This window comes from Paramacrobiotus metropolitanus, unplaced genomic scaffold (genome assembly GCF_019649055.1).
Source record: "Paramacrobiotus metropolitanus isolate TYO unplaced genomic scaffold, Prichtersi_v1.0 Parri_scaffold0000092, whole genome shotgun sequence".
Taxonomy (NCBI): Eukaryota; Metazoa; Tardigrada; class Eutardigrada; order Parachela; family Macrobiotidae; genus Paramacrobiotus; species Paramacrobiotus metropolitanus.
The window spans coordinates 464,073-483,600 of record NW_026570312.1 but is presented as its reverse complement, the minus strand read 5'-3'; the positions used below and the strand labels follow the sequence as shown (position 1 = coordinate 483,600).

The 19,528-nt window shown below is 43.7% G+C and overlaps 2 protein-coding genes across 4 annotated transcripts; one reads left to right on the top strand and one right to left on the bottom strand.

Moving 5' to 3' along the window:
* The first annotated feature begins 289 nt into the window (after nucleotides 1-289).
* LOC129596558 (leukocyte elastase inhibitor-like) lies at nucleotides 290-2,637 on the top strand. Of its 2 annotated transcripts, XR_008691450.1 has the most exons (3): nucleotides 290-1,473; nucleotides 1,901-2,231; nucleotides 2,562-2,637. XR_008691450.1 is itself a non-coding variant. In XM_055493883.1 (2 exons), the coding sequence occupies exons 1-2, from the start codon at nucleotides 462-464 to the stop codon at nucleotides 2,068-2,070; spliced, it is 1,182 nt and encodes a 393-aa protein (XP_055349858.1). In that variant the 5' UTR covers nucleotides 290-461; the 3' UTR covers nucleotides 2,071-2,369. The 2 variants fall into 2 exon arrangements, 1 of the variants encoding a protein (XP_055349858.1); XM_055493883.1 differs by lacking the exon at nucleotides 2,562-2,637 and having other exon boundaries at nucleotides 1,901-2,369.
* A 73-nt stretch (nucleotides 2,638-2,710) lies between these two features.
* Nucleotides 2,711-11,156, bottom strand: LOC129596550 (uncharacterized). Of its 2 annotated transcripts, XM_055493866.1 has the most exons (12): nucleotides 11,017-11,156; nucleotides 10,111-10,242; nucleotides 9,857-9,919; nucleotides 9,601-9,724; nucleotides 7,045-9,398; nucleotides 6,334-6,537; nucleotides 5,882-6,011; nucleotides 4,017-5,290; nucleotides 3,515-3,592; nucleotides 3,395-3,430; nucleotides 3,253-3,321; nucleotides 2,711-3,174 (listed from the first exon to the last, which is right to left on the bottom strand). In XM_055493866.1, the coding sequence occupies exons 1-12, from the start codon at nucleotides 11,129-11,131 to the stop codon at nucleotides 2,792-2,794; spliced, it is 4,962 nt and encodes a 1,653-aa protein (XP_055349841.1). In that variant the 5' UTR covers nucleotides 11,132-11,156; the 3' UTR covers nucleotides 2,711-2,791. The 2 variants fall into 2 exon arrangements, with proteins under 2 accessions (XP_055349841.1, XP_055349842.1); XM_055493867.1 differs by lacking the exons at nucleotides 9,601-9,724; nucleotides 9,857-9,919; nucleotides 10,111-10,242 and having other exon boundaries at nucleotides 11,017-11,143.
* Between the last annotated feature and the right edge of the window lie 8,372 nt (nucleotides 11,157-19,528).

Below are 19,528 nucleotides of genomic sequence, written 5' to 3'. Positions count from 1 at the left end.
GTCCACGCCCCACGTGGGCGTGGACTTTTTTTCTAGTCAGAGACCAGAGTGAAATTATTAACACTATGAAAAGGGACCTGTATAACAACAATCCCAAAAGGGGCAGTGGCGATCCCCTGCAGTGACGGTGGCATGCCTGCTCGGGTAGGTGCATGGGGCACTTGGACGAAACATTACGTAATCCGCTCGAGGCATGGCCTTCATACTGATGCATTTGTGATTTGATTAACTGCACTCACAAGGGAGCCTCGTAAACTGCAGTAATAAATTTTGTGCGTGATTTCACAATTATAACCGGTTAGGCATGTGATTCAATTGTCGCCGGAATTTTGCAGCCTTAAAATCTTCTTACGTATGCGTTAAGCAGCCGCTCAGACCGAGTAGCTAATAATCCGGACCACGTTAGACAGGCAGTAAGTAAAACCTTTCTGGCAATGGCAGCCGGTCACGCTTAATTGTTCATGATGGAAAATTCGACATTTAACCAGCTGCTGGACGCCAACGTCGCCCAGCTGTACAACGCCGCTATCCGGCTGCAACCCACTGGCAATCTGGCATTATCCCCCGTGTCTATTCTGTATGCCAGCGCGCTGCTCTACGTCGGCTCATCCGGTTCGACCAAGTCCAACCTGGCCAAGAGCTTCCGTTTTGATCAGTACTTCCGCAGTGACGTTGATGCACTACTTACCGCATTTTCCACTTCCATGGCCAACCTCACCTCAACGAAATCTACCGATCCAAGGGCCAGCTTTATCATCAGTCTGGTGAACGCTATCTTTTTACAGAAAGGTATGATCTTCCAGAAACAGTTTCAAGATAATCTGGTTTACTACTTGGAATCCCAAGCCGAGTCCAAAGATTTCAAAGCGGATCCGGAAAAATCCCGCCGGGAAATCAACAAATGGGTGGCCGACCGATCCAACGGACGCATCCAGGACGTCCTGCCCATCGGGGCGGTGGTGAACGACAGTATTGCGGTGCTAGCCAACGCCCTGTACTTCAAAGCCAACTGGGAGCCGGATCTGCAGTTTGAGCCGTTTCTAACCAAAAAGAAGGATTTCACTCTTCTGACCGGACAGACGATCCAGGTGGACACCATGCACCAGTTTGTCTATGGGCTTCCTTACGCGGAGGATGCACATTTAGATGTGAAATATATTGAGTATCCATACGTTAACAACCAAGGCGCCATGTTGTTTTTGCTGCCTAACAAAAAAGACGGTCTTCGTGCTTTGGAGAAGAAATTGACCGCTGGTGTGCTTGGTGAGCTGCAGAAGAAAGTCGTGGAAAAACAGGTTTCGGTTGATATTCCCAAGTTCAGAGCGGAAGCGGATCTTGATTTAAGCGCCATGTTACTGCTGATCGGGGTTAGGGAAGCGTTTGATAATAGCACAGCGGATTTCTCAAATATGGCACCATTCAAATTCCCAAACAGATGGCACATCAGTCATGCATTCCATAAGGCGTTCGTAGGTAAGACAAGTAATAAAAAGGTTGTTGAAAGAAGTAATTTGTAGGCAAGATAAGTATGTAAGATAAGTAATTTGTTGAAGGAAATCGACAAGAAACTGTATAATCGAACGAGAGAAAGCCCTGTTCCATCTCGACGCTTCATCTGTTTTCTTTTTCAACGTTTAGGTCTCGAAATTCAGCTTGGTAATGCTCAGAGTAATTTGGGAACTGTTCCATCTTGCATTAACTGGAATGGATTCTTCGTCTTCGTGAACGCTAGGCGTTGCCTTTTGTAAAACATACTGATTAAAGTTATTAAGAAAAAGTAAAAACGTCAGATAACCTTCACATCGTATCAGCCGTTCGTGACTATTCTGCGTCGCCTGTTAGACACCTATTCAATATTTGTGTCATTTTCAAGCCGATAACAGTTTGACCTTGTTGCTAGAAATTGATGAGTACGGGACGGAAGCCGCCGCTGTGACCTTATTCGTACTGGGAGCATCAGCCGACCGCGAGCCGCCCAAATCGTTCGTCGCTGATCATCCGTTTATTTTCGCCATTCGCCATAATCCAACCAACGCCATTCTTTTTGTTGGTCGCGTCGAAGAATTTTAGTTGGCTTTCCTGCTGTTCTAGACAAAATACTTTCGTTAATACTTCGCTGTGCTACAAAAACTGTGCTACAAAAAACGGGGATAATTGCATTCGACAGGAGTTGTTGAGAAGTGATTCATCCGGTGTGGATATCAACACACAGACGTTACCCATAATAAAATGTATGTACATATATCTTAAGCAGTAATCCGATACCGAACAAGCGCCGTTCTCTGGTTAGGTATTAGCTGATTACGGGGAAGCGTAAATCGAAAAAAATATGTGTAAACATTTCACGGTTGTTTTCCAGACCCGGACAGTTAACTCTACAACTTAACGCGAGTTATTTGCGAGTTATCGAGGTTTAACGTAACTCTGTAGCGTACAGTAACTCGCTGCCCCAAAAAACTTGGCTCTAGCGCAACTCGCCTAAAACTTGTATATAACTTGTATTTTTTATCGTAGCGTAACTCCCCGTATAACTCAAAACTCGATTTTACTTGCATGGACAGTGTAACTCGGACGCTCCCTGTAACTCGTAACTCTAACGGTGATTGCATGACTGTCTGCCATGACTGCCCAGTGTCCAGGTCTGAACCATACTCATCATCCAGGTACTAAACGAAATCCTTTAATTTTATTGCCACAGTGTTGGTCAAGATCAGCCTTGCACCAGTATAGCTGCTGCCCCTGGTACAGAGTAGATAGCAAAATTCTCTCTTATTTCCCAATGAGCGTAAGGTTAATTTTCTGTATTCGCCATTTTATCCACACCAGATGCAGACTCTAAGGAGCTAGTGTCAGCAGCCGGTGCGACACCTAACAGTTGCGCAGCTTCGACTATGTCGGAAGCTGAACTTATGGAACCCTCTTTGTCGTCCCGACTCCGAACCGATAGTTCCATGGACTGATCCGCTTCAGCTGGAGATCCCATAGGATATCCGTTGTCGGCAGAATAACGATCAGTATTCGTCGAGGCCGGATTCTTGGTACTGGAACGGTGCTCTTTTGACCAGCGCCAAATAAAATATATAACGGGAATGGAAACCAGCACGGCCAGTACACCCAGGCAAGAATACAACCATTTGCCCGAGTCAGCTTGCTGGTTGGCGGCGGCTGTAGTGTCTAGGTAAGTGTCCGTCTCTATGACTCATGTATAGCGGGAAACAGCCAAATACAAAATACACCAAAAACTAGGCCAACCTTTTTCCGGGCTCGGTGTCGTGAATAACCGGTGCGAAAGCATGGAAGTATTGAACAAGAGAGGCCATTCTAGACAAAAAAAGGTGTTCTTCAAAAATGAAATGCACGTCACATGTAGATCAGTCCGTTAACTGGCTGATACCCTCGCTATCTTGATAAGGATTCGAGTGGTTCCGACCTACAAAAAACTGTATAAAAGCATTAACTCGGAGCAGGATTTCTTTAACAGATAAAAATTATTTGTTTTGGTAATTTACGGTACCAGCAGTTTCCGGTCTCTGAATCGGTATTTTGGTAGATTCAGTTTGGTTGGGCCGCTCAACGGCTGAGGGCAAACCGCCTAAAGTACAGAACGGTGAATTCACTATGTTAATAATCTTAACCTCATTGGTGTACACTTACAGCAAAGTTTCAACAAGACCGGGTCATAACCATACTTTTGGTACACAACGATGCATTTAAACTTTGCGCTTATATTGGTTCGCAATATCTCGGCAACCGGATGCTGCGCGAGTAAAAGGTTTCCCGGACAAAGTATGCAAATCATTTAGCTTTAAAATGACATAAAGTAGTACAAAAAAGTGTTCCGAGTGCCTGAAAGCGAACGTTTTAGTATCTGAATCCGGACATTTTCCTTAAGAAAACAGCAGAATGGGATTAGTGTAGTCTAGGCATTTGTACAGTCTTGGAAATGTTTGCTTGTTAACCACGGCCTGAAAAAACTGCCCTAGTAGACTAAAAAAAATCCAAAACTTTGCACTTACACCGTGGTTCGTTTATGGAATAATTCGTTTGAGAATAGTTAAACGCGCTTTCCACAGTTGGAAAAGGATCAGCAAGGCAGTCAACTGGATAAAAAATCTCTCGCGCGGCAATTTCATCGTTTCGCATAACGCCGTCAATGTAATGAATTTCTCCCTCAAGCACATTAAACAGTAGATTCTTATTGGCATTTCTCCATAAACGAAAAGCGGCAAAATCACAGCTGCAATGCAGTCTCCGAATATAGGCAACGCGCTGATCCACTCCCATATAACTGACGTTATTTTGCCGTATTCGCATACTCCTATTGGTGTATATGTTGTTCTCCAGACTGAGAATTCTCAGTGCCGGTAAAATGCTAAAGGTGTCCCATTCTAAACTCTGTATGGTGCTGAAACTGAAGATCACGATTTCCAGCCGATCCAGCCCAATAAAATCCATTTTCCTTATGACCACTTCGTAGCAGAACCTCACCGTGAAGTTCACCAGATTAGCGAAACGCAGTAACGATATAAGGGCTGCGGAGTACACACCCGTACAGAAGCTGAACGTCAGCAGAACAATTTGCCGCCGAATCGGATCAAAAGTGCGTGTAGCGCTTCCGCCGCTCCGCAGTTCATGGTTGTCAAATAAATGTAAGGTGATCGCATGTAAAGGAAACGTGGCTATCGTTGTCGAAACGTCCTTCCAGTCTCTACTGGTTGTGTCGAAGTCGCATAACAATCGGATAGTTTTTGATTGGCTGCAGCTTAGCGCGGATATGTTGCAGCATTTCAGCTTTGTCAAGGTCTGACAGTGCGCTAACGACAGCCTAGTGCGTTGGAAATCCGGAACGGGTTCGACGCCCAACGGCCGGTCCTTCTGGATGGTACAGTTATACGCCGTCCACAGCTTGACGATGTCCTTAGCGCTGAGCGAGCGCCTTTGGCCCAGTTTGACGCGTTTCCCTTTTGGTAGGTTTTTGGGAACGAACACCGGTCGGTTGGGATGGCGTGGATCGGCCAGATCGTACACACCATAGTGCATGATCGACTCCAGATCATAATCCGTTCCATACGTCGACATGTTTGGGAATCTGCGCAACATGATATCAGTGGGGAGAAGGTCAGTGTGATTGTAGTAAATGTCCACGTAGTCATCGCGATCCGGGCGGTGGTGTTCATGGAAGAGGCCGAGAGCATGCAGAACCAAATGTTGGATAGTCCCGCGGGTGACGCAGGCGTAGGATAAAGTTATATTCTGCTGGCCACCTTGCTTGCCCACATGTGACTGACACCTACGGAAGCAGTAAAAAACGGAAGCAGTAATACGGAACGCAACGGAGCGGCGTGATACGGAAGCAGTAGATGCTTCAAATTCATCACAGGATCCACCAGTCAATGGCGGACCATTCTCCGACGAGCGTTTGGCTTACTTCCAGCTTTGCCTCGCAACTCTCTTTCGCGCACGCCTCTTCCGAATTTTCTACTTAATAACACCATTTCTGACAGCGGTTGCGACGGCTACCCTAAACAGCCGTGTACTTCGTATCTACGGTATTTATGACTCATCGGCAGAAAGCGAGTGATCATGATAAATTACAAAACCGTACGGTCCAGTGTCCGGCTAATGCTACCCTCGTGTTCAAAGTAGTTCACTGTTCCCATGCGGTGTATTTGGCGGCGCTAATGCTACACTGGTTGGACGTGCACATAAAAGTGCCTCCACCTTCTTGTCGTAGTCTTTATCTGAATCGCTTAAATATACACCATAACCTGTTATTAACAAATCGATGTTGCACCTCTGAGAATTTAGCAGGTGCAGAATTTTCGTGCCGCACCAACTACCAGTGCAAAAGAGAATTTAATTCGCGACATGCCAAGCATACCTTTTCTTATTTGTTTTCAAAAACGCAATCCAGTCATCTTCGTTCGTTCTTCTGATGAAGGTTAAGCATTGCAAGGTGCGAGACTCAATCGCATGGAGTGCATCGAGAATTTCCGCTTGATCAACCGCATCTAATTGTAAGTTTCACAGTAAAATACGGGTAGTATTTCCAGTGACACGACTTTCGGCCGTTACGGTAATAAACATATAAAAACATAGATTTACCTGATGGGTGGCATTGTGTTGTGAACAAAGTGAATGTTATTGTGCCAAGTTTGCATTATTGCAGTTTGCAGATAACCGAGCTAATACTTATACGGCGGAATTCCGCTGTGTAACTATTCCGCGCATGTACAACCTTTCCAAAGGCTGTACAGGCGCGGAATAGTTATCGTTTCTGAGAATTTAATGGCTGTACAGCGCGGAATAGTTAGCGTTTCTTAATGCACTTACCAAAATTAGCGTCAATTGAGTATGGAATGTTTTTGCCGTTCTGCGGCCAAATACCGTTATCGGGCAGACGACCTGCATCCTGCAGTGCCGAATTATTGTTAAGCGCCTGGTCGTCATAATGATGAAATGTCGCTGTATCATCCAGTGTCGTGAATTCCGATCTGCGCTCTCTTGTCACTTGCTGGTTGATGTTGATCATCCAGTCTATAAGGCAACATAACATCGTCGTGGCTCTACCTTTAATCACTTCGTGGCTCTACCTTTAATCACTGCAGCCACTGTAAAAAACTGTAGCAACTGTTACGTTTGCCGGGTTGTGTGACTGCGGCAACCTGCCTGAGCAAGTGTGCTTTCGATATGCTAAAATCAACGGGGAAAAATTAGAAAGTTCATTTCGTCGTTAGAGTTGACAAGTTTGTCTGACAAACTTTGTCAGTCATTCGCTTAGTGCTCGAATGATATGTTCTTAGTAAGGAAACTGGCAAGATTCAGGCATTAGCAAGTTGGTTTATTAAAATTCAAAAAATATAAAATGCAAGAAAATAGATTACGACTAAAAGATTCGTACCATTAGAAATTATGATTTAAAAAAAACATTAGAAATTATGAATTCCATGTTATTTCTCCAAAAACAAAAACGAAACAATGTACGAGTACATGTACGGAAGAAAGGTATAATTTAAATTGCCGCTTTTAATAAACCGCATTCACCTTTCGTATAAGCGCCATAGAATTTTCTGTCGCTCTTCGATGTCAGTGGGCGTGGCGTGAATAGGCAATTTAAGCCTGGGCATTCTGTTACAATGGATTTTTTGCATGTTGTTTCGTTGACAGAAAAATTGGTTATGCTGTAATCCGCAGATAACCAAGCGTTAGTGAACTCTGCAATGCCGCAGTCCACCGGTAAATACAAATCTTCTTTAGCCAAGCAGATCCACTTGTGGTAATCCTCGCGGAAGAATCCTTCGTTATCCTGCAGCATTATAACCGCTCCGTTGTCGGATATAACACGGTTTCGGCATACCGACTGTGCGGTCCAGGTTTTAAAAAAGATCTCATCGGCGTGCCAGAGTTTCATTTTATCAATGAAGCGCTGCTGTAGCCATTTCCGGAACGAAGCAAACTGACAGCTGCAGTGGAGGTTGTGTACGTAATCAACAAATTGCTTATCCAACAACAGTTTATCACGCATCCTGTTCATTTCGAATTCCACAGAAAGTACCTCCAGATGTAATAGTTGGCTAAAGGTCATCTCCGTCATTCCCGTTACCGTGGAGTTTGATAGGAGCAGCATCTGAATATGGGGAACCGTGATAAAATCCTCAGCCTCAATGACCAGGTCCCGACAACCTGTCAGCGTCAGCCGCCTTAGATTGCCAAATCCCAGACTCGATATTTTATCGGTTGTGCGGGATTCAACGCAGTCGAACAAGCTAAGAACGAGAACCTGCGCTCGGATCGGAGAGAAGGCATGGTACACGACGTGACCTCCGTCGGTTAACAGCAGTTCGACGGCTCGCAAGGGAGGTTTCGCGAAAGAAAAGGCGATATCTTGCACTTCTCGCAGTGTGGTAGAGAGACCAGCGCAGTTAATTTGTAAAGCGGTTATGTTCGCTACGTAGCTCATCAGGCAGTATTCTATCAGATCGTCAGCGGAAGGGAATCTGGATGCATCCGGTGCGCAGGTCCTACTGAACTGTAGGAAACACTGCTCCACATCGATCGGATCTGAAGAGAACGTTCGCAGTAGCTTGTAATTGTTGTATGTAACGTTAGCTGGCTTTTTTTGACATCGTGGTTCATTGCGGGAGAATGCCGTTTGGGTAGGATCAATCATGTCGAGGTTCCAGGGAAATGGTTCTGCAGCACAATCCACAGGAAGAAACACGTCAGTGGCCTGTAGTCCGAAGCTGCCCATATAACCAGCCAACATGTAAACCTCTCCGGGCTTTACTGAACGCTTAAGTGCCGTATTCTGCGCTAGCCATTTTCTCAACCATGCGAACTGACAATCACAGTGTAATCGTTTTAAGAATCCTTGCATTTCAAGGCCGGAATCGTACTCTTGATAAGAGTTAAGGACGAACCGGCGTCCTTCGTGGTTACTTTTGCCGAAAGTATGTGGAAGATCCTTATGCCACGCCACGATCTGGAGATCTGGTAAATTGTTGAAAGTACCGTCTTCCAGATAGACAATTGTCACGTTGGAAAAAATAATGGATCTCAGCTTCAGTGAGATTTGAAAATCACTCCGTTTTATTACCACATTAGAGCAGCTGTCCAGGACGAATTCCAGCAAATTCGTAAACGCCAGCCCCGGAAGTTTCGATGTGGGATCGCGAGCCGAGCAGTACATCATAAGAAGAACTACAACCTGCTCCGCCACCGGAGCGAGCGCTAACGCTTCGATCTGGTCTTCGACCAATGCCACCCGGATAGCACGGAGCGGCGGTGCCGCCATAGCAGTGGCCACGACGTGGATTTCTTCTGCACTGGCATTACCGCGGCATCGAACTTCCAGCGACAGGATAAAAGAGCAGTTATCTCGACTGCCAATTTTCGGCCTGCAGTTGTCGGAGAACTGCACAGCACACTGTTCTGGACTCATAGCTTCGCCAGAGAATGTGGGCAAAGGGGAAACCGGCTGGTCCATGCCGTCCTCCTGCTCAATTTGGCATCGGTAGGCGGTGCGTAACTTGGCCGCATCGCGCACACTTAATCCCAGCCGTTGGCCCATGCGATAGGATTTCCCGGAATATTTAGGGATCATGACCTCGTGGTCGGTTTTGGCGAAATCATATGGCCCATAATGCATGAGCGATTCCAGGTCGTAGGCCGTTCCAAATGTCGGCATGTTGGGAATAATTCGAAAGTCTGCTTCATGACCTTCCTGTATTTGGTCTTCATAGAGTATTATGCTGGTATTGCGGTCCGGTCTACTGTGCTCGTGATAGAGGCCCAGTGCATGCAGGATCTCGTGCTGCACTCTTCCTATCTGGATACAGCGTCGGGGATCTAAGAATATAGCCTGCGCTCCGCCATGAAATCCCACGAAAGAGGAGCAACTGCAAATTGGTACTGATAATAATAATAATAACTGGCATCCTTTTACGTAATAGCCTTTCACTGACTAAAGGTGACACTGGTTTCAAGTAATTTCGACTGCTTGTTCTCTGAGTTTGAGCCTATCTGTTAACATAATTGACTTCGACTCAACGAATTGCATCTGTGAAGATTCGCGGTTAGCCATTTCATAAGCAACCGTACTTGTTGCTCGGTCGGAACATGATGTAGTCCTGTTCGTCTGTTCTTTTTGTGAACGTCACGCATCTGAACGTTTTTGCCTCGATCAGCGAGATAGAATGTTGAATAATAAACTGATCTTGAGCAGCTAGAACAATTGAACTTTGAAACAAGTACAATAAGAGGTTACTTAATTGCGATGTGATTAAGGAGTCGCAGATTACGAACGTCCGCAACATACATAAAGTCCGTAAAATACCACATAAACTGGCATAATTACCAAATAATTTGCTTATTTGGAAAGGAACTTTTCCGTTGGGCCACAGCCTGAGCCGGCTAACTTCTGTGGGAAGTAGTTCAACAGACATAGTCAGTGCTATAAATGATTACATGCATAAACTAAGCCCTTTTTCATCTTAAGTTAAAGTAAAGCTGCTGTAGCTCGGAAGCCCATACAGTAAAGGTATTTATCCATTACCACATCACCACATTACTTCGGGCTTGATCTAGGCATCAAAAACGCGTTGAACTTACGCGCAATGATATCTCTGTTGCTTTGATTGCCAAAGTCATCCGCATACATGATGTCGTCTTGCAGAAATGCGCCTGAACTCGTGTTTGCTAAATGTGTTTGCATCGTGGCCGGGTCCATGCGCATCTCCCAGTCTGTAATTATGTTCTTAGTGTTATGTTTGATGTTTTTGACATTTGATACAAATGAGCTGAGCATGGGTTATTGTGGAATAATATGGTCTGCAGCTAATGAGCGCAGAAATCGTGGATTTTAATTACCTTCAGCCTTCAGTTCAGGCTGCGTTTCCAAATACATAATATTATAAGCAACGTAGTAATTTTAACTATTAAGTAGTGTACCGGCGCTTGCAGTCATTGTTATCGTGGTGGCTATTGCCCATTAAATATTACGTAGTAAGTGACAGCTTAGGATAGCCATAGTTTTTTTGTCCCTTTGCCCAAACTGGGCCGATAGATTTTGTCATTCATAAGCGCTTATTAATAAAATTGTGCCAATTTTATTCATTTTGGTGTGTGCTTTCCGCCGCGTTCCTGTGTAGCGCAGGCACAGCTCCAACAATTGTTCACAAAATACGTAAGCAAAGAGCACAACTGGCGCGCCCTTTCTTTCACGGTCAGTCAAGGTTTCTCGATTTTCTGGTGTGCTCCTGTTTTTCAAAAACCTGGTGCAAGAAATACTTACTTCTATTTTATGGATGATTTCAGACAGCAATGTGCCACGCACGGGAAAGAGTGTTTCCGCAAACAATGAAAAACAGTGAAGTTAGGCCGAAAAACTATTACGTACACAGCTTGCACTTGCAGCCATGCGTTTTCAAGTTAAGGCAAGCACTAGAAAGTTTCTAGTAGAAACTTCCGGTCAAAAGCAAAAGTACGTAATTTAACCGATGATTGCTCATGACTCACCATAGGGTAGGTCGACAACCACATCATCCCAGTCATCATGATAGTCGCGATCATCCCAGTTCGCGATGATACCCGCTATGGCGTTACACCAGAAAAGCAACTTAAAGAAAACCATTGTCAAATACTGCACGTGCTCCGCAAAACCCTTAGCTCAATAAAACAGTTAGTGAAGTCAGCCTGCTCATATCCAGTAAGTTGACGGCAGTTGTATAGCCATTAATTTTTGTGCATAACAGTAGAACCGGTTTTTTGGTTGGCGAAGCTCTGCCTTGCAGAAAAACCGCAACCAATGCCTGCAGGAAATTGCACTATCTGTACAGCAGTAATGTTCCGCTACTTGCAACACTAGCAATTTTTGCATTTGGGAAAATAATTATCTTTCAAGTATTCTTTTGGTGAATACACAGTATCAATCTTAGGATTTTCAGCGCTTATGCGGAAAAATTCTAGACAAATTCTGCACTGCGTTACATCTCCAACCCAGCCAAAGCCAATGGGATATCGGGCTTCGAGGTGCCACAATAACTGTCTTCTACAAATTTCCCTAATTTTTGTGGACAAGGAAACGTGATCAATACGTACATCTCAATAATTATTACACAGTATAACATGGATGAAGAAACATTCTCATAACCATGAAGATCGTTCTTACACCTATCCCAAGTTCTAGCATGTTTTTCAAATTGTAAATTGAATTGAATTTCAAACATTTTGAAAATTATTTTAAAATTCGGAAAAAATAGTGGAAGTCTGGATCGGTGTAACAATCTTTATGGTTATGTGCATTTACGTGCAAAATTTGAAATAGAGCGGTCCATAATGAGACTTTTGGATAAATTTGGTACACGTGAATACATTTAAACTTTTTGGAATTTTGTTATCTTGATAACTCCGCAGTCGAATGATGCACGCGAAAACAGATTTCATGCCTACGGTAACAAATCCTCTGGCTATCTGGCTACAAAATATCATAAAGCAATGCAAAAACGCGTCTGGGAGTTCGCGACAGCGAAAATTGCCGTGGATGTACACGAAATTGGTGTCATGTACTGAACCCAGTCCCTTAATTAAGGGCTCTAAAAATCTGATGTATTGTACGGTACAATACTCCTAATTCTGGACAAACCGAATGATGAATGAGATGGATGACCGAATGATGGATGAGAATTGAGATACTTTAATTCCCCTTTTCTTACCATTTAATGAATAAGCTTTGATTTACAGCACGATGTTGTTGTTTGACTTAGCCCCAGCGACTCACTAGCACCAGCTTAAAGTCAACATAAAGAATGTTAATTTCGCCTGTGCAGTCGTGGGATAGGAATTCTGGTACGTATTTTTTGCTGAGCGATAATAAAATCATGTTATTATTTCGCAGTAATGTTTACGTATCAAGTGCTGTTTGGCATGCACAAGTTAACAGCTTAAACAGATTATATTAATATTATTCATCGTGGAGCAGGTAGCCCGTTTCCGGCTAGGGTGACATTCTAGCTGGGATTTTAAACCTGGCCAAATAGTAAAATCGAAAAGTACGAGTGCAGATAGACAGAAAAGACTCCTTAAACAAAATTGACACGGTTCAAAGCTTGCTTAAGGCCATGGCTAGTACGGCTATAATCATAAGGTGTCGTTTTGCAAAAAGAAGCGGCTATATAGAATGAAGACTGCTCTATTAGATGGCAGCATTATCAAAGTTATAAAACTGCAGGGTTATGAAATATGAATTTTTCAAGTTAGCTGCCTAAACTGAATGATGGTGCAAGCAGTGACTGGCCCGGCTCACCATTACAAACGCTTATGCAAGTTATCGGACCTGCGATGAAAGCAATGCAGAACGCAGAATTGAGATCCACATCTTTTGTTTTACTAACAACCATAAAACCGGGCAATGGTCAGTGGAATGAAAGTAAACACCGAAGACAATAGAAGAAGGCCGATAAAACCGGCCTTCTTCATCTCAATTAAGCCGAACTAGCCTTGGCCTTAAAAGCACCTAACTGCCGTCTGCCAACTACTTCGTGTAATCATCTTATTGCTGATATCTTTGAGCGAGTACTTCACTAGTTTCTTTACGCTAGGCTCGTATCATGCGGAAAACGACAATGGGGCGAGCAGCTGGCTCTTTTGTGAAACTGTGCTGGATGAGATGATGCGCCCAGCAGATGCTTTTTCCTGCATCGATCTGCAATTAAATTATACAGTGGAAATTCCACTTGGTAGAAAACCGTGCAACTAAAGATAATTCCACTGTGGAGTTATCTTTAGTTGCACGGTTTTCTACTAAGTGATTTCTGTTTTTTTTTTCTAACATTGCATTATGGAGCTGCACGTACCTTGCGAATATATAGCTCACACATGGTCGTGCAGGAAACTTTCTCCACATCGCGCTGCTCATCAAGAACACTGGCGTCATCTGGATCGAATTTGTATCGTGTCAAAGCGTCCGTTTCGATCAGTTCTATTCCACTTTCAATACTGCCGATGTACCTGCAAAGAGATAAAAATTCCAAGCTTTTACTCTGTAGTACAAAACTCAAATGACTGATACCCTACTCGAGTCCTAGAGCCAGAATTATAGGTCCGTTAGAAAAGGTCAACACGGTTATATTATCACCTTGTTTGGCAATAATTATTTAATTCTATTCCCGAAATTAATATTTTTCATGTTGGTAGAAGCTTTAAAAAGCTCTTTAGTGGCCGTCCAGTTAACAAAAATGCAAACGCTAGTACAACAATTCATAGATAGAATAAATATGAAAAATAACTAAAGCGCTGGCGCTCTCGAGTTACAAGGCTATGTACTCGAAACAGCCGCACAATTTCTACTCCAAATATATGGAATATTCCCTGATCTGACAGTTGTGCCGGCTGACCAGCTCAATCTACTGGAATCTTCTCTGTTGCCATCAGGAGTGGTACCGATGATCGCAAAAAAGATGGAGGAACTGGAGTTAATGTGCACACTACTGCGCCTTATACCTAATCACCAGGCATTGTTTTTACTTAAAAACTGTCTGGGTGTGCCAAAAGTCGTGCATATTTTACGTACTTCACTCGCATGGATGATCCCGGAAGAGATGTATAGGTTGGACCAGCTGTTTCGCGACGCAGTCGAGCGCATAACCAATGTCCAAATGGATTACCCGACATGGCTGCAAGCATCCATGCCCCTCCGCCTGGGTGGTTTGGGGATCAGACGTACCGAGGAGCTAGCTCCCCCAGCCTACTTGGCTTCGGCTTCTTCGTTAAGCCCACTGATCTCAAAACTGTGCTCAGTGCTAGCATGGGGCACGCCCGCTACACTTCCGACATTCTCCAAATTAGCCTAATTGCGTGGATCACTGGATCAGGTCGCGCATCTCAAAGCTGTATCAGTACCCGAATCCGGTATCTGGATTCACGCACTTCCCGCTGCTTGACTCGGAAACCTATTTCAAAACGCGGAATCAGCGTTGCTTTACGGTTGGGAGCGCCTATTGTTACTCTTCACGCTTGCGTATGCGGCATGCAAGTCGATGAGTTGGGCCGGCATGGACTTCGCTGCAAGCGCTTTGCAGGAAGACTGCCAAGGCACGACGGTATTAGCGGCGAGATCGCCAGGGGCCTTAAGACAGTGGGCTTTCCAGCCAGAATGGAGCCAAAGGGCCTGTCGGGTAAAGATAACAAAAGGCCGGACGTCATCACTCTAGTACCATGGGCACGAGGTAAACCACTGGCTGTAGATGTTACCTGCGTTGACACACTCGAGGCTTCCTATATTGATCGCACCTCCGTGGACGCTGGAGCCGCTGCGGAGCAAGCCGAAAGGGGAAAGTTATCGAAGCACAGCTGGCTGATGCCACGATACGATTTCGTTGCGGCGGCGTTCGAAATTCACGGACCTTGGAGCGGTGGCACTAAGAAACTTGTGGACAAGGTTGGAAGCTGCCTAATTTCTGCCACTGGCCAGAAACGAGCCAAAGAGTTTTTCGGCAGCGCTTGTCTAAACAGATACAGCGCGGGAATGCGGTACGCGTTATGGGCACGATTCCCGAGCAGGACAGTGTAGAGGAATTTTTCTTGTTGTGATTGGGGTGTATCTGTTGCGGATGATTGTTTCATTGTTTTCCGTTGTATTATTCTACCTGCAATGCACTGTATGACCTTACATATTGAATTTCATGGTAAGATGAATAACTCTAAACAGTGTAATACTAACCGTACGCGTAAACAGATAGTAAACTAAATTAAGTTATATCGTACCGCACAGAAGGAAATTCCCTCTGTTAAAATTTAGCGCTATTCATGCGAGTAAAACCGAGTTTTGGAAATACTGCGAGTTACGTACTAATATGTCGCGCCTATTTTGTTGTCGGTTTAAGATGCCGTCGACGGAAGTGAGGTACGGGTAATCACGTGGATTCCTCACATCAGTTCCACATGACTACCCGTACCTTGCTTCCGTTACTAAAGGGAGCTGCGTCTCTTATGGTCATTCTTACAGGACGCGGACGCAGCGGCACTAAGATTGGGAGACTTTTAAGCAAAGATATTCAAGAAGCATAGCTCCTTTTTACAAGCAGCTCAACACTTCGTTTTAACAACTGGTTAGCAATGTGGGACAGTCTAACACATGCAGCAGAAGTATATATCCAACTGGTTTTCGATATTTTTCCATCGCAAAATGAAGAGCTGCTGGCCGCACTAACACTGTTTCTTCATTATCAAATTGACCTTTGAAACAGCGTGATTTACACAGCGGCTGAGGTTGTTAGCACGCTGTTAACCGCTTCAACAATATCCACCACTTAACGTACCGGCTTACACATATGTACGAGTACCTTGCTCGATGATAACGGTGATTCTTGTCCACACTGTAAAACGAACTAAAACACAAATTAAACTTAACATTCACTGCATATTAGCCATTAATATGATTATGTTACTACGAGTATAACTCGTACAAGTATAATGTACACGAATTTGGCACCATGCATTCGATTCACTTGTCTGTCTTTTCGAAGTTCGTGCTCGAGAGTTGCAATTAAATAAATCACTTTTATTGTTAAACACATTTAACCGTTGTATGCACAATAAAATAATGCATAATGCGTTCTTGATTCAGGTTTTACGGTAATTAAAGTGTGTCCAGATATTGGCAGCGGACGAAAATTGGTTTTATTGCCATTGTAAATAATCTTTCAAACGGTATTGCGACTTCAACTGGTCAAAAGCGGGCGAAAGAGTTTTTTAAACAGCGAATATCTATGCAAATACAACGGGGAAATGCGATTTGTGTAATGGGCACGATCCCCGATCAGGATAGCATAGAGGAAGTGTTTCTTTTGTAAATGCTGTTTTGTTCTGGTCCATAGTTCGTACTGGTACCATGATACTTATTAAAGGTATAGCTTTATCTTTCAACCGAATCCTAGGAATGGTGTATTTCTGACAATTTGCTCTTCAAAGAGATCATGGATATATACCATATAAATTCAAATTATGACATACCGCTAGATCGTGGTATGGTAGATTTTAAACAATCTACTAAAACAGCAGCTGATACCAGCAAGGAATCTACAGCAGCAGTTAAACCGGCTTGGTCTTTATTATAGCTACGGTGATTTACATTAAGACTTGCGGTGGATTTGGCCGCGGAATGACCTTTGTCTGATTTACCTGAGTCAGATAAAACAGACACAGCCCATTTCGCTTCGAAATCCAATTTAAGTCTGGATGGCAGTGAAAGGCATCTTGTGCTCCACGGCTATGATATTATCGTATCGGGTAGTGGCCTCCTCGGCCTCCAGACTATGACGGCCGAAGGACACTCGGAGGGCCGTATAATCCCGTCTCTAAAGACGCACAACAAAATAAAATTATCCGAAATGAAAAAGCGGGTACAGCCGTACAGGATAGCTTTTTCGAAATACATACTTACTATAATGGAAATGCCGTAGCTGCAGTAAGATACTGGCGCCTTTAAGCAGAATTTCCCCGGGAACACGATACATGTACGCATGCAGCCCACCAGTTCGTTGCACTTTCTGTAACGTTTCTAAACTGAAGATCCTTTATCATCAAACTGAAAATTGTTACAAATACAATGCGTATCCAACGGATTTTTAATCTGAAAGCGTAAAAAACGCTGTTAGCCGCACTAACAAAATGTTTATTCGCTATCAGATTGACCTTCAAAACAGCTTAATTTTCTCCAAAGCGACTGAGGTCGTTAACACGCTGGGAACCGTTTCAACAATATAAACCGCTTATCAGACTGGCTTGCAGTATATTTAATTTACTCAACCTTTGTGAGCCAAAACAAGCAACGCGTGTACTTCTGCTATGTAAGCCACTGGTCGCTTCTGCTATTTTTTCTTATTACATCATGCACCGACAATTTACTGTGACCGGCGCAAACAATCCACAAGGCATTTCCCAAATAGAAGAGTTGGCAGCTGAAAATATATATCTTTAATGAGCGGCGCGTTCAACTACACAGGCCAAATGACTGTAAAAAAGCTGCAAGAATTTAATCGCGTCAATTCTCTGCTGCACAAACTTCTGGGCGTTTGCACTGGCATCTTCAGGAATCTCGAGCGTCCCTTCCGGACAAGCAACTGTTCACTGTTCCGGTCCGGTGGCACCGGATGCTTAATTGCAGCCCAGATCGGCACCGGGAAATGCATTTTTAGCAGTGTCGGATGCGTGGGAAACGGCCAGCCTCGGCACAAACGTTGACTAAAAGTAGTATTTCATAATTAATTTGATCTTTACATCACAGAGACCGATTTCTTTCATCAGCCGGATAATTTGTAAAAACTATTTTAATGGGCCTGTGTAACGACGTTGTGGAAAAATCTTGTAGTGTAGCAAAATCATTTTCATGATATCTCTTCAAGTGCGTTTGACGTAAAGTCGTGTTATACCGTGTTATTTGAGTTACCGCAAAGGGACCGAACCACTGGGAACCTCGTGTTAAGTCAACCCTTACTCTGTATAGTACATACCTACTTCCAAAGAATTTTATTACAACACAAACTCTTAAGCCTTAACGAATTCATAACTTAGATATCTGTGGCGCTACAATGCACACCCGTACTGTTACGAGTATTTCTATAGGTTAATGCATAAGAGGTACAACAAAGACAGAAACAGGTCAGGTCAGGAACAGGGTGCTGCGAGGTGCAGAGTGCAGACTGTACTGCTGCACTAAATGCAAAAATTCAGAGTTGGCGGTGCGTACAGTGAAAAAAAGGTTATCCGATTGGTAGTTAGTGCTTTGAAAAATCCAATAAAATTAATAAAAAAACATTCCATTCCATTAAATTAATAAAAACACTCCTTGTTATATCCGGCCGGAGAAATTCTTTCTTACTCTGATTTTATGAATTAAAGGTTTCTTTAACTTTCTTTTAGGATCTTTCCTTTTTTTTGAACTCAAAAACTGGTAGCATGCTTTGCCAGTGAATTTCCCCTTCAGGGGTTTCTTTCTTACTTTATAAAATTCAAAATACGTATTTAAATTACTGTTTCAAGAAGGGGCATGTTCCTTTTTCTTGCTTGTTTAAGCGGTTTTGCTCAGTTGATTCCTGTAAAAGACCTCGCAGACTCGAAAAAATTTCGCTTTTTGCCTAAACTGGTTATGCCCTTATCGTGCGTAGCTCAACACTTTTCAAGCGTTCCTGAACAGATTTCCTGCAATCCTCTCTGGAAAGTTCTTGAATTACTGCCGATAGCCTAGCTTTATAATTAAAAGTACTTGGCGCAGCAAACTGTGATCGCTTTCATTGGAAATTCACGAGAAAGTACTGACGCAGCGGTATTGCTCCAGTTATATTTTTCTACCCACTTCAGGACCGCAATAACATAGTGCTTATCAAGCGGTAATTGTGAATAAAAACCAGTTTCTAGTGACCGAAAGGGACAAGCAGAATGGCAACAACAGTCATATCTGAATTACCTGTTTAAGTTATTATAATACAATGGGGCGCATAATTGTGGTTGTAACCGTTCTTCTCAGTGTACATGTTGCAGCAACGATTAGGCATATTATGACACCCAACAGGGGGCACAACAGGAACACCAGCGACAAGTGAGACAACTGATATTCTTTTACAATATTATAAAGTGCTGTAATTTTATTATCGCAGCCAGTTGTATCCATGAATGCAGACGAGTGCCATGACATGGCAGTCCGTCGATGCAAACTAGTGCCGCTTGCATTCATGGACTGCCTTGTCAGGGACAAAACACCTGCGGAAGTCCCCAGTACTGTATGTAAATGCGACGTTAAAACTGACGCCATGGAAACACGTACGCTTATAACTTATAAGCATACAGGCTTCGGGGACTGCGTTACGGGTAATTACCCGAGAGTCCGTGACGCAGTCGGCGAAGCCTGTCACAGCAGCATTAACGGTAAGTGCAGTGACCTTACGAAATGTATACCGCACAAAAATACGAAAACCGTATTCCTTATGCATACAATTATTTCCAATTTTCAGTGGTGCAACTGCATAAAGAATGA

Excerpts from the sequence above, each read along its gene's own strand:
- LOC129596558 (XM_055493883.1), top strand. The coding sequence starts at position 462 with ATGATGGAAAATTCGACATTTAACCAGCTGCTGGACGCCAACGTCGCC. Across the intron at positions 1,474-1,900 it reads ATTCCATAAGGCGTTCGTAG|AAATTGATGAGTACGGGACG; the intron begins GTAAGACAAGTA and ends CCTTGTTGCTAG.
- LOC129596550 (XM_055493866.1), bottom strand. The coding sequence starts at position 11,131 with ATGGTTTTCTTTAAGTTGCTTTTCTGGTGTAACGCCATAGCGGGTATC. Across the intron at positions 10,243-11,016 it reads GGTTGTCGACCTACCCTATG|ACTGGGAGATGCGCATGGAC; the intron begins GTGAGTCATGAG and ends ACATAATTACAG. Across the intron at positions 6,538-7,044 it reads CTATGGCGCTTATACGAAAG|ACTGGATGATCAACATCAAC; the intron begins GTGAATGCGGTT and ends GTTGCCTTATAG.